At 45.9% G+C, this 19615-nt stretch overlaps 1 protein-coding gene across 1 annotated transcript in view; it reads left to right on the top strand.

Annotated features, from left to right (window-relative positions):
• Positions 1-19615, top strand: part of IGDCC3 (immunoglobulin superfamily DCC subclass member 3) — a 104230-nt gene that overhangs the window by 48734 nt on the left and 35881 nt on the right. Inside the window, exons 3-4 of the mRNA XM_035131707.2 lie at positions 15675-15819; positions 19235-19365. Coding sequence (XP_034987598.2) covers positions 15675-15819; positions 19235-19365 — 276 coding nt within the window. The remainder of the gene's footprint in view (positions 1-15674; positions 15820-19234; positions 19366-19615) is intronic.

The raw sequence follows: 19615 nt of genomic DNA, 5'->3' as shown, positions 1-19615 counted from the left end.
TATTTGCTCCTTCTCTGTATACTTTTGAGATGGGGCAGCAGAGGTTCCTTTCTGCCCCTAGGCACCACGCCGCCTGGGCTTCAGCACATGGGCTACCCTCCGCTGCCAGTGTCCTGGCATGAACAAACTAAATAAAGTGTCTCTGTGGGTCTCCTAGGGAGCTATTGTAGGCACACTTTTGTTCAGATAGCCTTCACAAGAGCCATGCAGCCTTCTGGAACCACATGCTGTCCAGATGTTTTGGACTACAGCTTTGGGAGTTGCCCAAAACATCTGGAGGGCACCAGGTTGGTGAAGGCTGTGGGAATGGAATTTTTGTTGTTGTTGTTGCTTGCATGGATTAACAAAGCAAGTTACTGTCATTGTTTACTTTTAAAAAAACTTTCTTGGTTTTTTTTTTAAATAACGCCCCACCCTTACTAAAAGAAATATTGGGGTATGCAGTGAAAATACAGCGTAAGAATAGCCAGCAGTCTAAAGTGCATACCCTCCAACATTCCTTAGATGAAAATAAGGATATTTCTCACTCCCCAAAACTGACCCTCCACGACCCCCCCCCCATTTTCATACTCTCCAACATTTCTCTGATAAAGATGGGGTGTCCTATTATTATTATTATTATTACTACTACTACCCTGCTCATCGGACTGGGTTGCCCAGACACTCTGGGCGGCTTCCAATACAGTATATATAAAAACATAAGAAAACATTTTAAAAACTTCCCTGTTGTATAGGTTGTATATTTACTTATCTCCTTGGCTTGGGGGTCCCATAACTCCATACGCTGCAACATTTCTCTGATGAAAATAGGGACATCCCACCATACCCTTCAACATTTCTCCAATAAAAATAGGGACGTCCTAAGGAAAAGTGGGAAATTCAGGATCAAATCAGAATCTGGAACGGCTTCTGTAAATCTGGGACTGTCCCTGGGAAGTAGGGACACTTGGAGGGTTTGAAAGTGTAGACTATGATTTAACCTAGAGCAACCCAAAAAGTCTGGATATTTGGGAAAGTTCAGCATTTTTTTCCTTATTCATGCAAAAACGTTCCAGTCAGTTGTAAATCAGGCTTTGTGTCTTTTGATAGTCATATTTTGTTGACCAGTTTCTCTTATTAGGGCCAGTTGACAAGCTTTATTAAGCCAATTTGATAAGGATGCTCCTTGTAAGACTTTTTAAACAATTGGGCTATAACAAGTCTAGCTGCTAACAACAGAGGACCTATAGGAGATTTAAGTGAAGTGATCTGTATTCTGACCCTGAAATATATTCAGTAAAGCTAACTCTGGGAACTGAATGATTTGTTGACCGATGATATTACATCTCTCTAAAAAAAACTGTCCTCAAAAACCCTTTAACACAATGCCTCCACATCGTTTGCTGACTATACATTTGCTGGAAGCACTTCTTTTCATCTGGAGGTTCCTCACTACCAGATACAGTGGTACCTCGGTTTATGAACACAATTGGTTCCGGAAGTCTGTTCATAAACTGAAGCGTTCATAAACTGAAGCGAACTTTCCCATTGAAAGTAATGGAAAGTGGATTAATCTGTTCCAGGCGGTCCGCGGAGTACTTAAACTGAAGGGTTCATAAACTGAAGTGAACTTTCCCATTGAAAGTAATGGAAAGTGGATTAATCCGTTCCAGATGGGTCCGCAGAGTACTCAACCTGAAGCGTACTTAACCCGAAGCATGGGTGTAATTGGTTCCGGAAGTCTGTTCATAAACTGAAGCGTTCATAAACTGAAGCGAACTTTCCCACTGAAAGTAATGGAAAGTGAATTAATCCGTTCCAGATGGTCTGCGGCGTTCGTAAACCGAAAATTTGTAAACCGAGGTGTTCATAAACCGAGGTTCCACTGTAGATGTGTGCATGGGTAGGCCTGGAGGGTGGATCCGGCCCAATCGCCTTCTAAATCCAGCCCGCGGACGGTCTGGGAATCAGTGTGTTTTTTACATGAGTAGAATGTGTCCTTTTATTTAAAATGCATCTCTGGGTTATTTGTGGGGCATAGGAATTCGTTCATCCCCCCCCCCAAGGTCTGAGGGACAGTGGACCGGCCCCCTGTTGAAAAAGTATCCTGACCCCTGCTCTAGTGAGGTGTAGCTCATTTCCATAAGCATGATGTTGTATGAGGCAGGCGATTAGCACCAGAGGTTCCCTGCAGAAGAGAAATATGAGGACCCCATTCCCTGCCCCCTATAAAGCTTCCCATGGAAAAATAACAGCAAATTTCAAATGTAGAGCAGTCTCCCTTACATGCTTTTGAAATCTGCCTTAGTTGGAGGGGGTGTGTGTGTGACAGGTATGCCAAATTAACGGATGGGGTGCTAACACACTGGGCAGCTAACTGCTGCTGTTTGTTTTTGGCGGGGTTGTGAGATTTGATCACTGGCTTAAAGTATATGCAACCTGGCTTAACTCGCCTACTATTAGCATCTAGGCGAAAGGCTTGTTCCAGTAGTTATAGCAGCAGCGTCGATGATTTAATAGTCTATGACATTTTCCATCCAAAGCACTCCCAACCGAAGATCAGAAATGGGTTGGTTTCAAAAGTCATATTTCACAGAAGCACAGACCAGAGAGAGATCAGTGAAAACATCAAAATGCATTTACCATAATAACAGCTGAGCATGCATGCTGGAGAGCTACGAAACCTCTTCGTTCAGGCAGCCAGGATTTGGCCATCGGCCAATCGAAGCATAAGGCAGCCAGCACAGGCGGAAGAGGGAACTTCTAGTGACAAGCTATTTTCAACCAACAGGGCTTTTCCCAGTGAATAAATAGAACAGGATGCCCCCCCTCCCCCAATGTATGGAGTCATATGACCTATTTCCAGGGATATGTTGTATTTTCTGAGGAACAGCTGATTCAACCTCCCTTTTCCCCTCCCTTGAATTTTTGCCAGCAAAATGCAGTAGTAGTTACAGGCGCCAAAGAGAGTGGATATGCACAGCTTAGCTACGAGAAAGTAATTGCAGCTCTTCGTTTAGGGAGAAAGCAAGAAATACTCAACCTGTAGAAAATAAAATTAGCAACACCGGGAGATGTTGGATTGCATATTCTCCCTCTTAATATAATTCGATGGACTGGGCCATGGGAGGGGAACTTTTGGGATCTTCATGACTGAATGGAATCATAGAATTGTAGAATTGGAAAGGGACCCTGAGGATAATCTAGTTCAACCCCCTGCAATACAGGACTATGCAGCTGTGCCATATGGGGATCGAACCTGCAACCTTTGTGTTATCAGCACCACGCTCTTATCAACTGAGCTATCTTGAAGAATATGTCAATTTCAGTTCTTGTTTAATAGAATCATAGAATCGTAGAGTTGGAAGAGACCACAAGGGCCATCCAGTCCAACCCCCTGCCGAGCAGGAAACACCATCAAAGCATTCTTGACATATGCCTGTCAAGCCTCTGCTTAAAGACCTCCAAAGAAGGAGACTCCACCACAATCCTTGGTAGCAAATTCCACTGCCGAACAGCTCTTACTGTCAGGAAGTTCTTCCTAATGTTTAGGTGGAATCTTCTTTCTTGTAGTTTGAATCCATTGCTCCGTGTCCGCTTCTCTGGAGCAGCAGAGATGTATTTAATGTAATTGTTAAATCCAGCTTTTGGCTTTAAATGCAAACTGGACTGAATTTCTCTTCCATCCTTACTGCCCCTCAGTAGACCTGTTTTGCACCCCCTTTCCTAGTATGAGTCACTGAACTCTGATAATGCCTCCTGCTTGCCTGCTTGGAGGATAGAGAAGGCTGTGTATAAGGTAGACCAGGCATCCCCAAACCCTCCAGATGTTTTGGACTACAATTCCCATCATTCCTGACCACTGGTCCTGTTAGCTAGGGATTATGGGAGTTGTAGGCCAAAACACCTGGAGGGCCGCAGTTTGGGGATGCCTGAGGTAGACTGTTATATGAGAAGTAAAATTTACATCTGTGACTCCACCCACTTTTGCCTCTGGACCCACCCACTTCTGGCATGCGGCCCCCAAAAGGTTGCTCAGAAGGAAATGTGGCCCTTAGGCTGAAAAATGCCCCCCCTCCCTGAACTAGCCATGGATTTAATTGTATGTTGGGAACTGATTTGGCCAAATTTAAGATGTTATGAAATTTAATCTGCTTCATTTACTCAAAGGGGTTGGGGGTCAGGGAGGCTGAAAGTTCCCCACCCCCCAGCCTGCTTATCTTTTTAAAGTCCCATTCACCACCTGCATGCAGTTGCTTCTTTGCCTAATCTGCCCTTTCAGACCTTTTTTTAAATGACTTTTTCATGAGACTTGAGTAGGGTTACCTCTGCAATGTGATGATATCATACCATCAAGCTGCCAAACAGATTTGCCTTTGTGATGATGTCACTAAGCCACATCAGATGGACGGGAAGACGCTATGGTTGCCAAATTTCAAAAAGTGAAAATCCGGACACAAAAGTTGTTAGGCTTCCTCCCTCCGCCCCCAAGATTGCTGTATTCTGGCTATGTCTGGGAAATTCCGGATGTATGGCAACCGTAACAAAGCAATGCTTCATTTCCAGGAGTCTCTGGGCTGCATCTAGCTTCCCACAAGGCAACACATGTCTGGGTTCCATGAGGGTGGCCTGCGTAAGGGCTTAGCGCCTTAGACGGACTTGACCCACAGGCCTTCCAGTAGCATGGCTAGATTCCTCTTCATTCATTGAGCCCTGTGAAAACCAAAGACCTCCATGGGCGCAAGTTACCTTCCCTGGTCCACCTTTCTGCAATGACTGGCCATGGACCTTGCCTGCCTTGGTATAAACCAACCCTTCGCTTGGGCAGCTAAGCACCTTCCCACATTGCTGGAAACCACAGGAGAGGAGAGAGCTCTCTTTTGCTCGGGTCCTGCTTGCTTGTTTTGCACAGGTGTGTGGGTGGCAACTGTATGAACAGGGTGCTGGAGTAAATGGGGGGCCACTGGCCTGATCCAGCAGGCTCTTCTTAGCTTCTTATGTACATTTTGCACACATATCCCTGCCTTTCCTTCTTCTATGCCCTATATGCCTTTTATCAGGCCTGCTGTGGTGGGCTTCTCTCTCCTCGCCTGCCTGGACTGGGTTTTTTTTTGGAATTGACCTCAGCCTGTTTCTTTGGGGGAGGGATGTAGAGGGGAGGGGAGCATTGGTGTAGCAGGAGCAGGGTAGCTGCCCCCCCCCCCCAAATCAAGTAAATAAATAAAAATACTTAACTCACTGACCAATTGCATCACATATAACTTGGTTCTGGCCCCGTTAACATAAAGCCTGCCCCCCCAACAAACAAACAAACAAACAAACGCTGGCTACACCCATGGAGGGGAGGGTGGAACACCTGCTTTGCATTCCTGGTTCTATTCCTGTGGTGTCTGCAGGTATTTTCAATTTTTTTATTTCTATATTTATTTTTTTATTACACCGCCCTTCATCCGTAGACCTTAGGGCGGTTCGCGACATAGGGTAGGATTGGGAAAGGCTCCCACCTGAAAAGTCACTGCCGGTCCGTGTTGACAGTACTGAGCTAAGTGGACCAGTGAACTAGCTTGACTATCCTCTCTGTATGTGTCTCCAACCTTATTCTTTGCCTTGCCCCATCGGTCTGATGCCTTGGCCCAACCTGTTCTCAGCAAAAATCCCAACCCTGCCAAGGTCCCCCGTACCCTTTCCCCACTTGACCTTGTGGGCAGGGGGTGGGCAGACCCTTCCGGTATATGACAGCACCCACCTCCTAGGAAATATGATGAAACCAAGCCGTAGTCTTTATTGGAGGCAGAGCAGAACAAAGATGACGTCTGCTATTGCCGAGGGGGAAAAAACGGAAGGCAATTAACTCTGGCGACGCCATTGGCTGTTTGCCTGATGAAAATGGCACCTTGCCTGAGCGTTCTATAAATCACAGGTTCCATTTGGGAAGGAGCTTTCCGTGGTAATTAATGAGCCAGTATGAAGACATTAAATGTGGAGTGTGCGGTGATAGGCTGGCTTGTCATTCATCGGTGTGTCATCTTCCTCTTACTTGGATATCCACCAAAGAACAAAGGGCAAAATCCTTGTAGACCCCGGAGCAAGGCTGCTATCTCTTGATAGCAGCGAACGAAGCAATTCTTGGAAAATAACAAAGCTGGGTTAGACATTGAGTGAGCTAATTGCAAGGATGCCGTCGCAAACGCATTCTGAAAGCTTGCGGTCTATTATTGGAGATGATTGCTTTGTGGACTTGTGAGGATTGACAATGTAAAGTTAATTTGCCCCTCCCATTTAAAATTCATTAGGCTTGATTGGGAACCAGGAAGGGTTTTGATGGCGTTATCGACGGGCATGTGCAAAATTAAATGTGTCTTTCCTGGAGGTGCCGTGCCTTGTAACCGTTAGGGAAACCTTTGCCAACCTGGTGCCCTTCGGATATTTGGGGCTACAAATCCCATTGGGTCCAGGCTACAAGAAGTGGTGGGAATCAGGTCTACACTCTCTAAAGTTTAAGAAAGGCAAGAGCCACAGCTCTGCGGCAGAGCATGTGCTTTGTATGCAGAAGGTCCCAGGTTCAAAACCTGGCATCTCTAGTTGGGCTGGGAGAGACCCCGGGGGGGGGGGCACCGATACTGATGGAACAATGGCAAGATTTGGAATAAGGTATCTTCCCATGTTCCTAATCTAATATCAGAAGAAGAGCCTGGTTCATCAGACCAGTGACCCATCTAGTCCTGTTTTTAGTAAGATTGCCTACTGACTGATAATCCTGCTTGATTCATTTTGTTGGGGTGGTATTTTTTAATGGGTTTTATTGTAAACTGCCTTCAGGTGCTTTTGTAATAGGTGATGATATATAAATATTTCAATAAATATGCTCGTATTATAAAATGGTGAAAGCAGTTGGGGGTGGGCAGGAATAGAGCCTTTTTAGCCTGTTTTGCTCAGGTCTTGGACCTCGTCTCGATGATGTTGAAGAAGAAGACGATGAAGATGAAGAAGTGTTAGCATTTCAACCCCTCTTGGAAAACATGCAAAGGCATGTTTTCTTTGCGTGGAAGGACAGAGAACAGCAAAAGGAGTCTAGTTGGCTTTTAAAAAAATCCCGCCGTTTTATTATATTCAAATCCTTCTTTTCTCTTCCCTTTCAACACTAGGGAGTCCGGCCTGCCCCCTCCCCCCTCCCCCTATTCCCCGGACTCTGGGAGAATAAATGGGCGGCGCTGTCGTTCACACTTGGCTACGCATAGAGAAGGGAGTATTCAGAGCCGGGCTCTGGGGTCTGGCAGTGGCAGCTTTGGACAATAGCATCATTAGACACGGAGAGCGAGTCTCCAGTTTGCCGCCACTGAGCTTCCCTGAATAGCCAGCAGCCCCTTGTTCTGGGAGTGGAGCCTTTTGGTGGGGGGCTGGGGTTGAGTGATGGAGGAGAGGTCTATTTTATCAAAGGGGGGGGGATGCAAAAGGAAGATACAATGTCACTTTCTGAATGCCCTTAAAGCTTTGTAAAAACCATCGGGATTGTCAAAGCAGAGGGTCGCAGAAGGAAGAGGACAAAGCCTCTCCCCACCCTTCTCCTCCGTCCCCAAACTCTTTCCCTCCCTTTCATCTCCCAACTGCTTTCACATCCTAAGGTTCCAGAGTGTGAAGGGGGGAACTGTATTAAATCACTTCTTCCCCCACCTTCCTCCGATAAGGGGTGCATACAAACCATATATTTAAAGCACGGTAAAGGTAAAGGTAAAGGGACCCCTGACCATTAGGTCCAGTCGTGACCGACTCTGTGGTTGCGGCGCTCATCTCGCTTTATTGGCCGAGGGAGCCGGTGTACAGCTTCCAGGTCATGTGGCCAGCATGACAAAGCCGCTTCTGGCGAACCAGAGCAGCACACGGAAACGCCGTTTACCTTCCTGCCGGAGTGGTACCTATTTATCTACTTGCACTTTGACATGCTTTCAAACTGCTAGGTTGGCAGGAGCAGGGACCGAGCAACGGGAGCTCACCCTGTTGCGGGGATTCGAACTGCCGACCTTCTGATCAGCAAGCCCTAGGCTCTGTGGTTTAACCCACAGCACATTACCCCCCAGGATAATCCAGAGGACTGTAATTCACCCCTGAGAGAACTACAGCCCCCAGCCCCCATAGCAAACTAAAGTTCTTGAGATTCTTGAGTGGGTGTGCTTTGCCTGAAGCCCTGGAGAGCTACCGCCAGTCAGTGTAAACAACAGTGAGCTTGATGTATAAGGCAGTCAATGTCCAGACTCTCCGTAGCTTGGGTTGACCTCGTGGCTTGTGGGTCAGGCTGCAAGATTCATGGCATGGCCGGCTCTACCGCTAGGCAGACTGAGGCAGTCACCTCATGTGACAGAAACTGGGGCTGGAGCAGCACTCTTCTCCTACCAGCCATTCCTCTTGACCCCCTGATCATGCTTGTGTATTGGAGATCAGAGCTATGCGGGCCTGTCATGGACCCTCTTGGGCCACATTTGCACCATGCATTTCAAGCTCTATGATGCCACTTTAAATAGTCAAGGCTTCCCCCCAAAGAATTCTGGGAGCTGTGGTTTGTTAAGGGTGCTGAGAGTTGTGAGAAGACGCTCATTCACCTCGCAGAACTTCAATTCCCTAAGTGGTTTGACAGTTCAATCTCTCTACATGAGGAACTTTGGGAATTGTAGCCCTGTGAGGGGATTAGAGGTTGACTAAAAACTCTCAGCACCCATAACAAGGTGCAGCTCCCAGGCTTCTTTGGGGGAAGCCATGGCTGTTAAAAATGGTGCCAGGGTGCTTTGAACATATGCTGTGATAGCGGCCCAAATTAGCCTCCTGACTTTAGGTGCATTGAAGGGATGTTATCAACGCTGACAGGGTTTGGAAGCAAGATTCAGTGGTTTATTCAGTCAAATTCAGTACATGGAGAGGGGATTCCATTTTGTCCGTTGCCTCAGGCAGCAAAATGTACTGGGCCAGCCCTGGTTCATGCTGTTATAATGTGTGTATTTGTGGAGGTGTGTTTGTGTGTGGGGGGGTAAGCCTGGCATTTTGCTATTTGAACTCAGGTCAGTTGAGGGGTGATTCTGGTTGAGTGCGAGAATGCCAACAATTTAAAGGCTCCCATGTCTGTTTAATTGGCATGTTGTATAATGATGCCTTTTGCAGAAAAGAGTTTCTCCACACATAAACACTCCTGACCAATTCTGCCATCTGGAAGGATTCCAGAGCAAATGATGCTCAGCCTCTGATCTTATAATGCTGCTAATTTAATACGACTGCAGACAAAAGTTTCCCTCCACTCGCCCTATCCTGCCCTCTACAGGAAGGCTGCATTCTCATGAACCATGAATGGCCAAGGGAGTCAGAGAGAGAGAGCACACCTTTCTTCTTTGCTGTTCACACGCAACTATTAAACATTACATTAATTCTATTGCATTTTCCAGGGTCCCCTTGGCTTCCTTGGTGGAAGAAAGGTGGGATATTCCTGAAAATAGGGCTCACAGGACAGTAACGGGATTTCAAAGACAGAAATGATGCTGTGTGTGTGTGTGTGTGTGTGTGTGTGTGTGTGTGTGTGATTTCTGAAATGTGGCGCTTTGTCTTGGATCTTAGGCAAGTCAATCGAAAAGTGGTGGTTTTTTGGCTCAACAACTTTCGGGGTGTCCTGGTTTTCACTTTTTGAAATATGGCAACCCTACTGAAAAAGGTGTAAGTAAGTACAGTAGTAAGTACCGTAAGTAAGTTAATAAGACATTTATACTCCTCTTATTGAGGAGGTTGGAATCATGAGAGCCAGCATGGCAAGGCATCACAGTTAAAATGTTGGACCACGGCCTGGAAGACCAGGGTTTGAATTCCCACTCAGCCATGAAGCTCACTGGGTGACCTTGGGTCAGTCACTTTCTCTCATCCTAACCTACCTCACAGGGTTGTTGTGAGGATGTGATGGGTTGGAGGGGAACCACAAGCTCCTTGGAGGAAAAGGTGGCCTAAAAATGTAAGAAATAATAAACTAAAATAAAATTGGTTCAAATTGGTCTGAGCCACAAACACATGTTTGCAGCCACAGCACAAAGTTAACGGCCGAACATTTTAGTGAACCTGGATGTAAGATCAGATCAGTGTTCCCCAATCTGGTGCCCTCAAAAACTATTTTAGACTACAGCTTCCATCAGCCCCGTGGGAGTTGTAGTCCAAAACATCTGGAGGGCATCAGATTAGGGGATGCTGGACTAGATGGACTAAGGGTAGCCAATTTGGTGCTCTCCAGATGTTGATGGACTCCCCAACTCCCATCAGCCCCGGCAGCCAGCATGGCCGATGGCCACAGGATGATGGAGAGAGCGCCATATTGGATAGACCTTTGTTCTCAGCAACTATGATGGTTGTTACATTCAATATCTGTGGTTTTCAAATTGTGTTTCAGAGGACCCTCAGGGAAGGTAATTAATGGTTGGGCAAGCTTCCCTGACATACGTATTTCCCTTCGCAGACAATCTTCTACTGGGCTGCATGCTGGAAAAGGGGTGTTGTCAGATGCCTTCTCAATTCATGAAAAGTGATTATGAAATCAATGGTCAGAGGCCTCTGAATACCAGTTGCTGAAGACTACAGGTGGGAGAGAGGGCTCTTGTGCTCAGGTCCTGCTTGCGGGTTTCCTACAGGCCACTGTGAGAACAGGATGCTGGACTAGACAGGCCACTGACCTGATCCAGCAGGCTTTTCTTGTGTTCTATGTTGTGAGGGTGCCTAGTCCCCTGGGGGACTTAAAGGGTCACTTAGCCCAGAGTCCCCTGTAACCTGGTGCCAGTTCTGTCTCTTCATCCCTCCTCTGCTGCACCTACACACACCTACACCTACACACACACCTACACCTACCTACACACACACCCCACTTTCTGTTGCTTGCAGTTGATCCCAGGGTCTGTGCTTTAATGATCCTAACAGGCCTTGGATTTACTGTGACATATTGAGTTAATGTTCCCCCTTTTTCCACACCAAATCGAGGCCAGCCTCCTCCTTATCGCTAATGCTCCGCTGAGCGAAAACAGATTGCCTCCTAATGGCTTCAATTTAGTTTTTCATGGAGTAAAGAAAATTTCATTCAATACCTGTTTTCATCTTTATTATATCAGATTTGCTGCCTCCGCTGCCGCCGCTGTCATCAGGCTCATGAGCTGGCTTGTGGTTCGATTAAGGGGGATCCGGCCAAGCTGTTTGCCTGAATAAACCTCTCATGAATATGGATGGAGCTGTGACCCGGCCCTTAAACGGGAGAGGATAGAAGGGTTTATTGCTCTGTTCGTAAGCCTTTGCATCTGTAGTGAAAGGAGACCAGTCCGCCAGAACCCACTGATATATGCTCAGTGATCAGAAAGCACTGGGCACCGGTTTGCCAGCACCAGTTAAGATCCTAGGAAGACCCTGTTGGATCAGACCAATGCATCCTGTTCTCACAGTGGCCACCCAGATGCCTGTAGGAAACCTTCAAGGAGGACCTGAGGACAAGGGCTCTTTCCCTTCCTGTGGTTTCCAGCAACTGGTATTCAGTAGCATTGCTGCCTCCAACCGTGGAAGCAGAGCACAGCCATCATGGCTAGTAGCCATTGATTTGCCTCTCCCCTGTTTGACAGGCATTGCGTGCGTTACTTATATGGTGTGGAAAGATAATCACACAAGGTACCGTAGCATTTCTGCGGTATGATCTTGAATGGGTTTAATCTTTGGGGTCAGCTTTCTCCATCTGGTGCCCTCGGGATGTTTTGAACTATAGTTCCCATCAGCTCCTGCAGTCCAAAGCCTCTGAAGAGTGTCAGCTCGGGGAAGGCTACTTTCATTGATCAACCAGTGGAGAGGTTCCGTAGCTCAGTGCAAGAGCACCTGCCTTGCAAGCAGGAGGTCCCAGGTTCAATCTCCAATAGCATCTCTAGGTAGGGCTGGGAGAGGCTCTAGACCAGGCATCCCCAAACTTCGGCCCTCCAGATGTTTTGGACTACAGTTCCCATCATCCCTGACCACTGGTCCTGTTAGCTAGGGGTCATGGGAGTTGTAGGCCAAAACATCTGGAGGGCTGCAGTTTGGGGATGCCTGCTCTAGACAACCCTGAGCTAGATGGATCAGTGCTCTGACTCGGTATAAGGCAGCTTCCTAAGTTCCTGAGAATTTAAATGGAAATGTGAGCAATTAGCAAACGCCATTCTTTTGGCCTGTTTCCAGTGAATTTCTGACACAGTCATACTGGAAATCTCATGGTAACGGCAGTGATGGGGGGACCACCACCCACCCACCACTCAGAATCTACCAGCGATGGTTTGCTGCTGGAGCCTGGGGCTGAGCTGCAAGACTCAGAATGGCTGCCTTTGCAGCTGTAAATAAAGTTTGCCAAACCCATATTTTAAAAACAAGGAGAAGAACATTTTGTAACATGGGGCATGATTTATTTATTTATTTTAAAGCCCACAAATGATCAAAAACAAAACACCCAGTTGCTTGGGCGAGGGTTGTGGCATTTCCTCCTGCATCTGACATAAAACTGTGCTTTAAAGCCACATTATAGGGTCACTGTAGAGCCTTATTTTACTTAACATCCTCATCAATGAATTATTTATGCCCTCCCGATGTTTTATTCATGATAAATATTAATACCAGTGTCTTTAAGAGGAGAGGTTATTGCTGCAATTTTACCTGGAAGAGATGATATTATTGAAATAAAGTGACAGAGATCCCATTTCTTCACTTGGGGGCTGTTTTTGTTGACAAAGCTCTCCTTCTGGTTAACCCTTTGCCAGCTGGAGGACCTCTATCCTGGGGATTCCTAGAGAGCAGTTATGCCTTCTGAACTTGAATGGTTTGGGGGTGGTTGAGGTTTGTTTTTGTTTTGCTTTGGTCCCTGCAAATCATTAATGGAGGGAATCCCCTTTTCTGGCATGCCTGCTTTGTGTTTGGACCTGGAGCCAATCCATTTAGTTCGTGGAAGTCTTTAAGCTCTGTGATGCGTTATTCATTCCTCATATGCATATAACTAATAGTTCAATCTTCCTGGGCGACCCTTTCAGTGCCAACTAGTCTGTTGGCGAACCCCAGTACATTGCTCTAGGGTGCCAACACAATTAACATGGGGCATCGTTTGGGGCCTCAGTGTTACCCTGCTTGAATATGAATGGGGTCCTTATCAAGAACACACTCAGCCCCAATGGCCCTCGCTCAGAGATACAGCATCTCTGCTTTGCATGCAGAAGGTTCAATCCCCAGTATCTCCAGGCAGAGCTAGGTGAGAACCCAGCCTGAGAGCTGCTTCCAGTCCGTGTAGACAATACAGAGCTAGAGGGACTCAGAATAACACCGTTTCCTAGGTTCCATTCCTAAATGTCCACTCGCAAAGCCCTGATCAGTTTCCATGTAACTCTAGGGTTACCCAAACAGTTCAGAAATCATTGCTAGGGGCCCTAACCCAGAAAACACTTCACTGAAATGTGTAGCGCAATGGAAATAAGCTTTAGGATAAAACTATGTCCTGGCGGATCATTTCCAGCTACCCTTGCAACTTAGATTGTAGAATTTAACAAAAACATTTACTAAGAGCACTGCTAAAAATAGAGTGATGTTTCTTATGAGCCTCGCTATTGTATAATGGTATTGAGCGCTAATACAATAAGTATGTTCCGATTGTACCTCCACTTTGGTTGGTTGCTGCTCAAAGCCCTTTTCTTAGCACAATAAAATGTAATTAGTGCTCAAGCAGCTTACATAATTTAATAAAATGCTCTCAGATGGCATTAAAATCCAGTTGAAAGCAGGGTTGTTTTGGGTTTTTTCCCCCTGTTGTTAAAAGACAGAGAAGAACAACGGTGGATCCCTTAAAAGCACAATCAGCATGTTGTATTTTCTAAACCCTCCCTATTTAGTGAGCTGAAGCTTATGACAGAGGGGCGTGAGAGGAGGGTGATATGGCCCATGTTTAATGTATGAAGTGGAATAAGAAGTCTCCCATCTGTCGGAGCCCAATGGGAGTCTGGAGATGAATGATGGATCCTTCCTGACATGTCTTTGGTTCTTTTCCTTAAAGAGATGCACATGTATTATCTTTGATGTGTGTTGAAGGAAGGAGATTGAGGTGTGAGTGTGTGTGTGTGTGTGTTAATGTGCAGCCAAGGAGGCATTTTGTGTTAAGGGGAGGCTGGCAGGGGGGGCGAGGATAAGGCACAGTTTAAATATGGGCTTTTTGTTTTGGAGTTACGAGCACGGATGAAAATATCCTGGAAAAGGATATTGCGGAGTTGGAAAAGGTTCAGGAAAAAGAGCAACCAGAATGATCAAGGAGATGGAACAACTGAGGTTGCAGCGTTCGGGGCTTTTCAGCTTAGGGGAAAATTGAGCAACAGGAGACATTATAGTGATCCATGAATTGATGTGTGGTGTAGAGAAAGTGGATAGAGACCAGTTTATTCCCCTTCTCTCATCATACTTGAACTTGGGGACATCCAGTGAAGCTGAATGTTGAAGGACTGAGAGCAAATGAAAGAACTCATTTGCACAGCATGTTGTTAAAGTGTGGAACTCACTCCCGCAGGAGGCCGTAATGGCCACCAACTTGGAACAGCTTTAAATGAGGATTAGACAAATTCCCAGAGGAGGAGAGGGCTATCGATGGCTGCTAGTTACGATTGCTACACTCTTCCTCCATGGTTGGAGGCAGTAATGCTTCTGCGAATCACAAGAGGTGAGATTTCTCTTGTGATTGATTCCTGCTTGCTGGCTTCTCATTGTTGGGTCGCTGTGAGAACAGGTTGCTGAACTAAATTGGCCTGATACAGCAGGCTCTTTTTATTTTCCATGTCCTGGCCCCAGAGCAGGAATCTTCCTGAGAATCCCCATAGCAGGAATCCCTGAGCAGATTTAGCTAGTGGGAACATCTGGAACGCAGCAGCTTGGCAAAGATGGACATAGGTTGCAATTTTTGGAGTCGTGGGTTGCTCTTGACAGTAGCCGCGCCAGAATTTGAAATACAGAATTACCGGTAACTGTCAGCTCGCATTTCTTAGCGCAGAAAGTATTGATCTGATGTGTAGAGATCTTTCCTATTCTACTTAATTCAAGAGGCTTCTGGAAGCTTCTCTGTGTGAAGGAAACAAGCAGAAGGTTCATGATATTTGAGTTATTCCTTCAGAGAAACTGAGTAAAACTGTCTTAAACTGGTTCTGTTATCTCTTTCAGTCAAGGTCATGCTGACTATAAAAGTAGGGCCAGAAGGAGCCTAGGTTTCACTTTAGCTTTCAGCCTCTCTTCCTTCTGGTATGGTGTTCTGTACATGGTTAGTGTTAAGATTTAGACTTATTGTAAGTTATTGTAAGTTTAAGTTAAGTCTGCTGCAGCTGGATTTCTTATTGTTTTGTTGTTTAGTCGTGTCCGACTCTTCATGACCCCATGGACCAGAGCACGCCAGGCACTCCTGTCTTCCTCTGCCTCCATTTCTTATGGACAGTGCCAATCCTGAATGTATTGGATTTGTGACCATTATGCTGATTTGCCTTCAGTAGCAGTAAAGCTCTGCTGGATGAAATACAATTGTCTCTGATCAATTTTTTGGGAATCCTACAAAGTTTTTCCTCTGGTCTATACATTGGAGTTCTGCTCTGGATCAATATTGAGTAGAATTCCACGACATTTCCCCCCCAAATTTTCATTTCAACTTTCCCCTTCCTTTTCCCTTTCAGCTATGTCCGACTTCCACATCCACCCCCAGAGTGCAGTGGTGGAAGAAGGCGGCGTGGCCAGGTTTCAGTGCCAGATCCATGGCTTGCCAGAGCCTGTGATCATGTGGCAGAAGAACCATCTCCCCATCAATACAGAAAACGACAGGTAAGGACAGTGGGTCCAAACACTGCCCTATTCAGAAACACCTTGCAGGTTGAAAGTTCTTCATATCTACTATGGAACCTCTCGTTTATTTATACCACAAGATTTATATACCGCTTGATTGTAATGAAACTTCAAGGTGGTTTACAAAAAGGATAAAACAACTGAATTAGCAGTAAAATAAATTCAGTTAGAAACAGCTATAGAATCCAAAAATCCAAAATTAAGTATCCAAAAGTTAATTAAAATTCACAATAAGCTGAAATCCAGATTAAAACACATTCCAACATCCTCCATGTCTGGATAGGCTTGCCTGAACTAAAATGTTCTCAGCAGGTGCTCAAAAGGGTACAGTGAAGCACTTGCCTGACGCCAATCAGCAGGGAGTTCCAAAGTGGAGCTGCCGCCGCACTAAAATATGGATTTCTTAAAAACCCTTCCAAGTAGTTGGGGCCAACTTGGGGAGGTAGATCCAATTGGCCTGGTCCTTGACCTCAAAGGGGGCCTCCGATTTAGACACCTATTAATCTTTTGGCATCTGATAAGCTTCACAACTTTTTTTCATGTGCATTGGACGAAAATGTGACAAAGCTCTCTCAGCTTAGAGCTACAAATTTAAGCAAGTAAGAGATGTGATTTGTTAAAAGGGATTTTTTTGTTACCTGTTAATAGATTTTAAAGAATTAAAATTAAAATGTTCATGAATACCAATAGAAATATATTTGATGTTACAAGATTAGACTGTGATGAATGTGTGCTCTCAGATCAACTATTCTATAAACAAACCAGTCACCCTTGTTCTTCTTTTTGGAGGGAGGTGTGCCTTATTTTGTTTTCATGGGTTGTCCTTAAAAAAAATTTTTTTGTGTAGCTAGGGTCCCCCAAAGCTCGAAGTGACATGAGCCTCTCTGGACCCATGACAAGGCCTGGATGCAGCAGAGGATTCTGGGAAATGTTTTTGGGAATCCTGTGCTTGCCATTGTCTGGACAGAATGGACCTCAGCATTGAACTGAGACTGCGCTCCAGAACATGCCTGACATCCCCCTCTGTTGCCGAGCCTTTCAAGAAAATACTGTGATCGGCAAGCTAACTTTCAGGGAAGATAGACAGCTGGCAAACCCCTGATAAGCTTCTCCGAAGCTGCAGGCTTTGAAAACCAGTGTTCCAGAATAATAGCAGCGCTAAGCTTGATATTATAACTAAGCAAGGGAACTTTCCTATTCATAACCCACCTCCACTCACCTGCCCCCCAACCAGTTGCAAAGGCAATTAAACTGGTAAGTGAAAAACACCCCGTGATAATCCCAGGGTGTGTGTCTGCACATTTGAAACGAAGCTGATTCGGGGCAGAGAAAAGGAAGTAACTTCTTCGCACAGCGCAAAGTGGAATTTGCTCCCCAAAGAGGCAGCGACATTCACTGAACTGGAGGGCTTGTAAAGGGGGTTAAGGTCATTCCCTGGAGGAGAATTAGCCACAGTGACTATGTTCTGCCTCCCCTGTCAGAAGCAGCAAGCCTCTTGAACGTCCACTGCTGGGAATAGCAGGTGACAGGCAGTGCTGTGGTGCTCAGGTCTTGCTTGCAGGCTTTTCCATGGTTTGCTGCCATGAGAACAGGATGCTGGACTAGATGAGACTTGATCTGGCGAGGCTCTTTTTGTGCTCATAGAACCAAGTGTCCTCATTCGGTGCACATTCACAGAACAAATTTTGCAAATCAGGTTTGTGTTTGTTGGCTTGGTATGGCTGCAGGGTCGCACCATTGGCTGCTTGCCTTTTTCCCACTTATCAATTCATTCCTTAGTTATTTGTTAATTTTTCAGTCCATTTATTTCCATCAACAACCCAAATCATGGGAGTAGCCAGAGGGGTAGGGAGTGGCAGCTACCCCCCCAAAAATCAATAAAAATCAGTAAAAATACATAGCTAACTGAGGTTCTGCCCCACCCTAACAAAAATCCTGGCTACACCCATGCCCCAAATTGATTGCTTTATAGCAGCGCCTTCAAAGTAGCTTGCAAATATTAAAATGTTGCTGCTGCTGCTGTTTACCTGCTTACTGTTTACCTGTTTACTCTTAAGGTTCCAAGGAAGTTCATAGCAATTAAAATACAGTAGTACCTTGGGTTACAAACGCTTCAGGTTACAGACTCCGCTAACCCAGAAATAGTACCTCGGGTTAAGAACTTTGCTTCAGGATGAGAGCAGAAATCGTGCTCCAGTGGCGCGGCAGCAGCAGGAGGCCCCATTAGCTAAAGTGGTGCTTCAGGTTAAGAACAGTTTCAGGTTAAGAACGGACCTCTGGAACGAATTAAGTTCTTAACCTGAGGTACCACTGTACAATATTAAAAACAATTCAAACAGTTCACAGACATAAGGTGGATCCTAAAAATATACATAAAGGTAAAGGGACCCCTGACCATTAGGTCCAGTCGCAGACGACTCTGGGGTTGCAGCACTCATCTCGTTTTACTGGCCGAGGGAGCAGACTTTTGTCCGCAGACAGTTTTTTTGGGTCATGTGGCCAGCATTACTAAGCTGCTTCTGGCGAACCAGAGCAGTGCACGGAAACGCCATTTACCTTCCCACTGGAGCGGTACCTATTTATCTACTTGCACTTTGACGTCCTTTTGAGCTGCTAGGTTGGGCAGGAGCAGGAGCCGGGCAACAGGAGCTCACTCCATCGTGGGGATTTGAACCGCCGACCTTAGACCACATCGCCACCCGCATCCAAAAATACACATATTGGATGTCAAACGCCAGAGTAAAGAGCTGCATCCATAAAATACATACACAGATGTATAGAGTATCATCAAAACAATCCATTTTTCATTCAGCTAATGCTTACCACATACAGAAAATAGTATTTTAGTTCAGTTCTGAAGGGGAAAAACTATTTACAGTACTACCAACAACTGAATACTGGAAAGCTGGAAAAGCGGAGAATCATAAAACCATCTATGAGATCAGGTATACCAAGTGATTGTTCATCTCTTTCTTTCGCTGATCATTTATCATTATGCCCCTCAGGCAACTGCTTGGAAGCAGAGTGCATATGCAGGCAAATAGCGGGCAGGATGCTGAGGTGGCAGAATGGACTACAGCACTACGTACTGCAGCTGTTGGATGCCAACTGTGAATGGTCCACCATGTGAAAACCAAAGTAAATAAATCCCTCTGCAGTCAGAAAACTAACATAACGGGGTTCTTTGCTGGATGTGCTAGATTTCTACTTGCAAGGATCCTTAACAAAAACATAAGGAAGAAGTCAAAACATCACCAGCCACCTGCAGTTTGGAGTGGCATGCTTTGCCACCTCATTCTGGAGCAGGCCTTTAACTCTCTAAATACCCATGTACCCGTTACTATGCTGAAAACCTCCCTCCCTTTCTTTCCCTTGCATTTTCTTCCTCCTTTAGGTACACGCTGTTGCCCAAGGGCGTTTTGCAGATTACTGGACTGCGAGCTGAAGACACTGGGATCTTCCACTGTGTTGCCACCAACATTGCCAGTGTGAAGTTCAGCAGGGGAGCCAGGCTCACTGTGTCAGGTTGGTGTGTTTGTGGGGCAGAAGCAGGTGGTTCGTCCCACTGATTTCCTACCAGGCCAGCCTATTAATGCGACTCATTTGGCTGCAGTAAGACCGGTGCTTGGAATGGTGTTGGACGCCATGTGCTGGCTGAGGCTGTTGGGAATGCAAAACACCTGGAGGGCACCGGTTAGGGGACTATTGAGAAGATAGAGCTTACCTTCACACAGCCCCTTTTTTTACCCTCCCTGCCCGCTGTGCCCACTGTGCT

Source organism: Zootoca vivipara, chromosome 14 (genome assembly GCF_963506605.1).
Source record: "Zootoca vivipara chromosome 14, rZooViv1.1, whole genome shotgun sequence".
Classification (NCBI taxonomy): domain Eukaryota; kingdom Metazoa; phylum Chordata; class Lepidosauria; order Squamata; family Lacertidae; genus Zootoca; species Zootoca vivipara.
The sequence above is the reverse complement of the archived record's forward strand: the minus strand, read 5'-3'. Positions and strand labels throughout refer to the sequence as shown.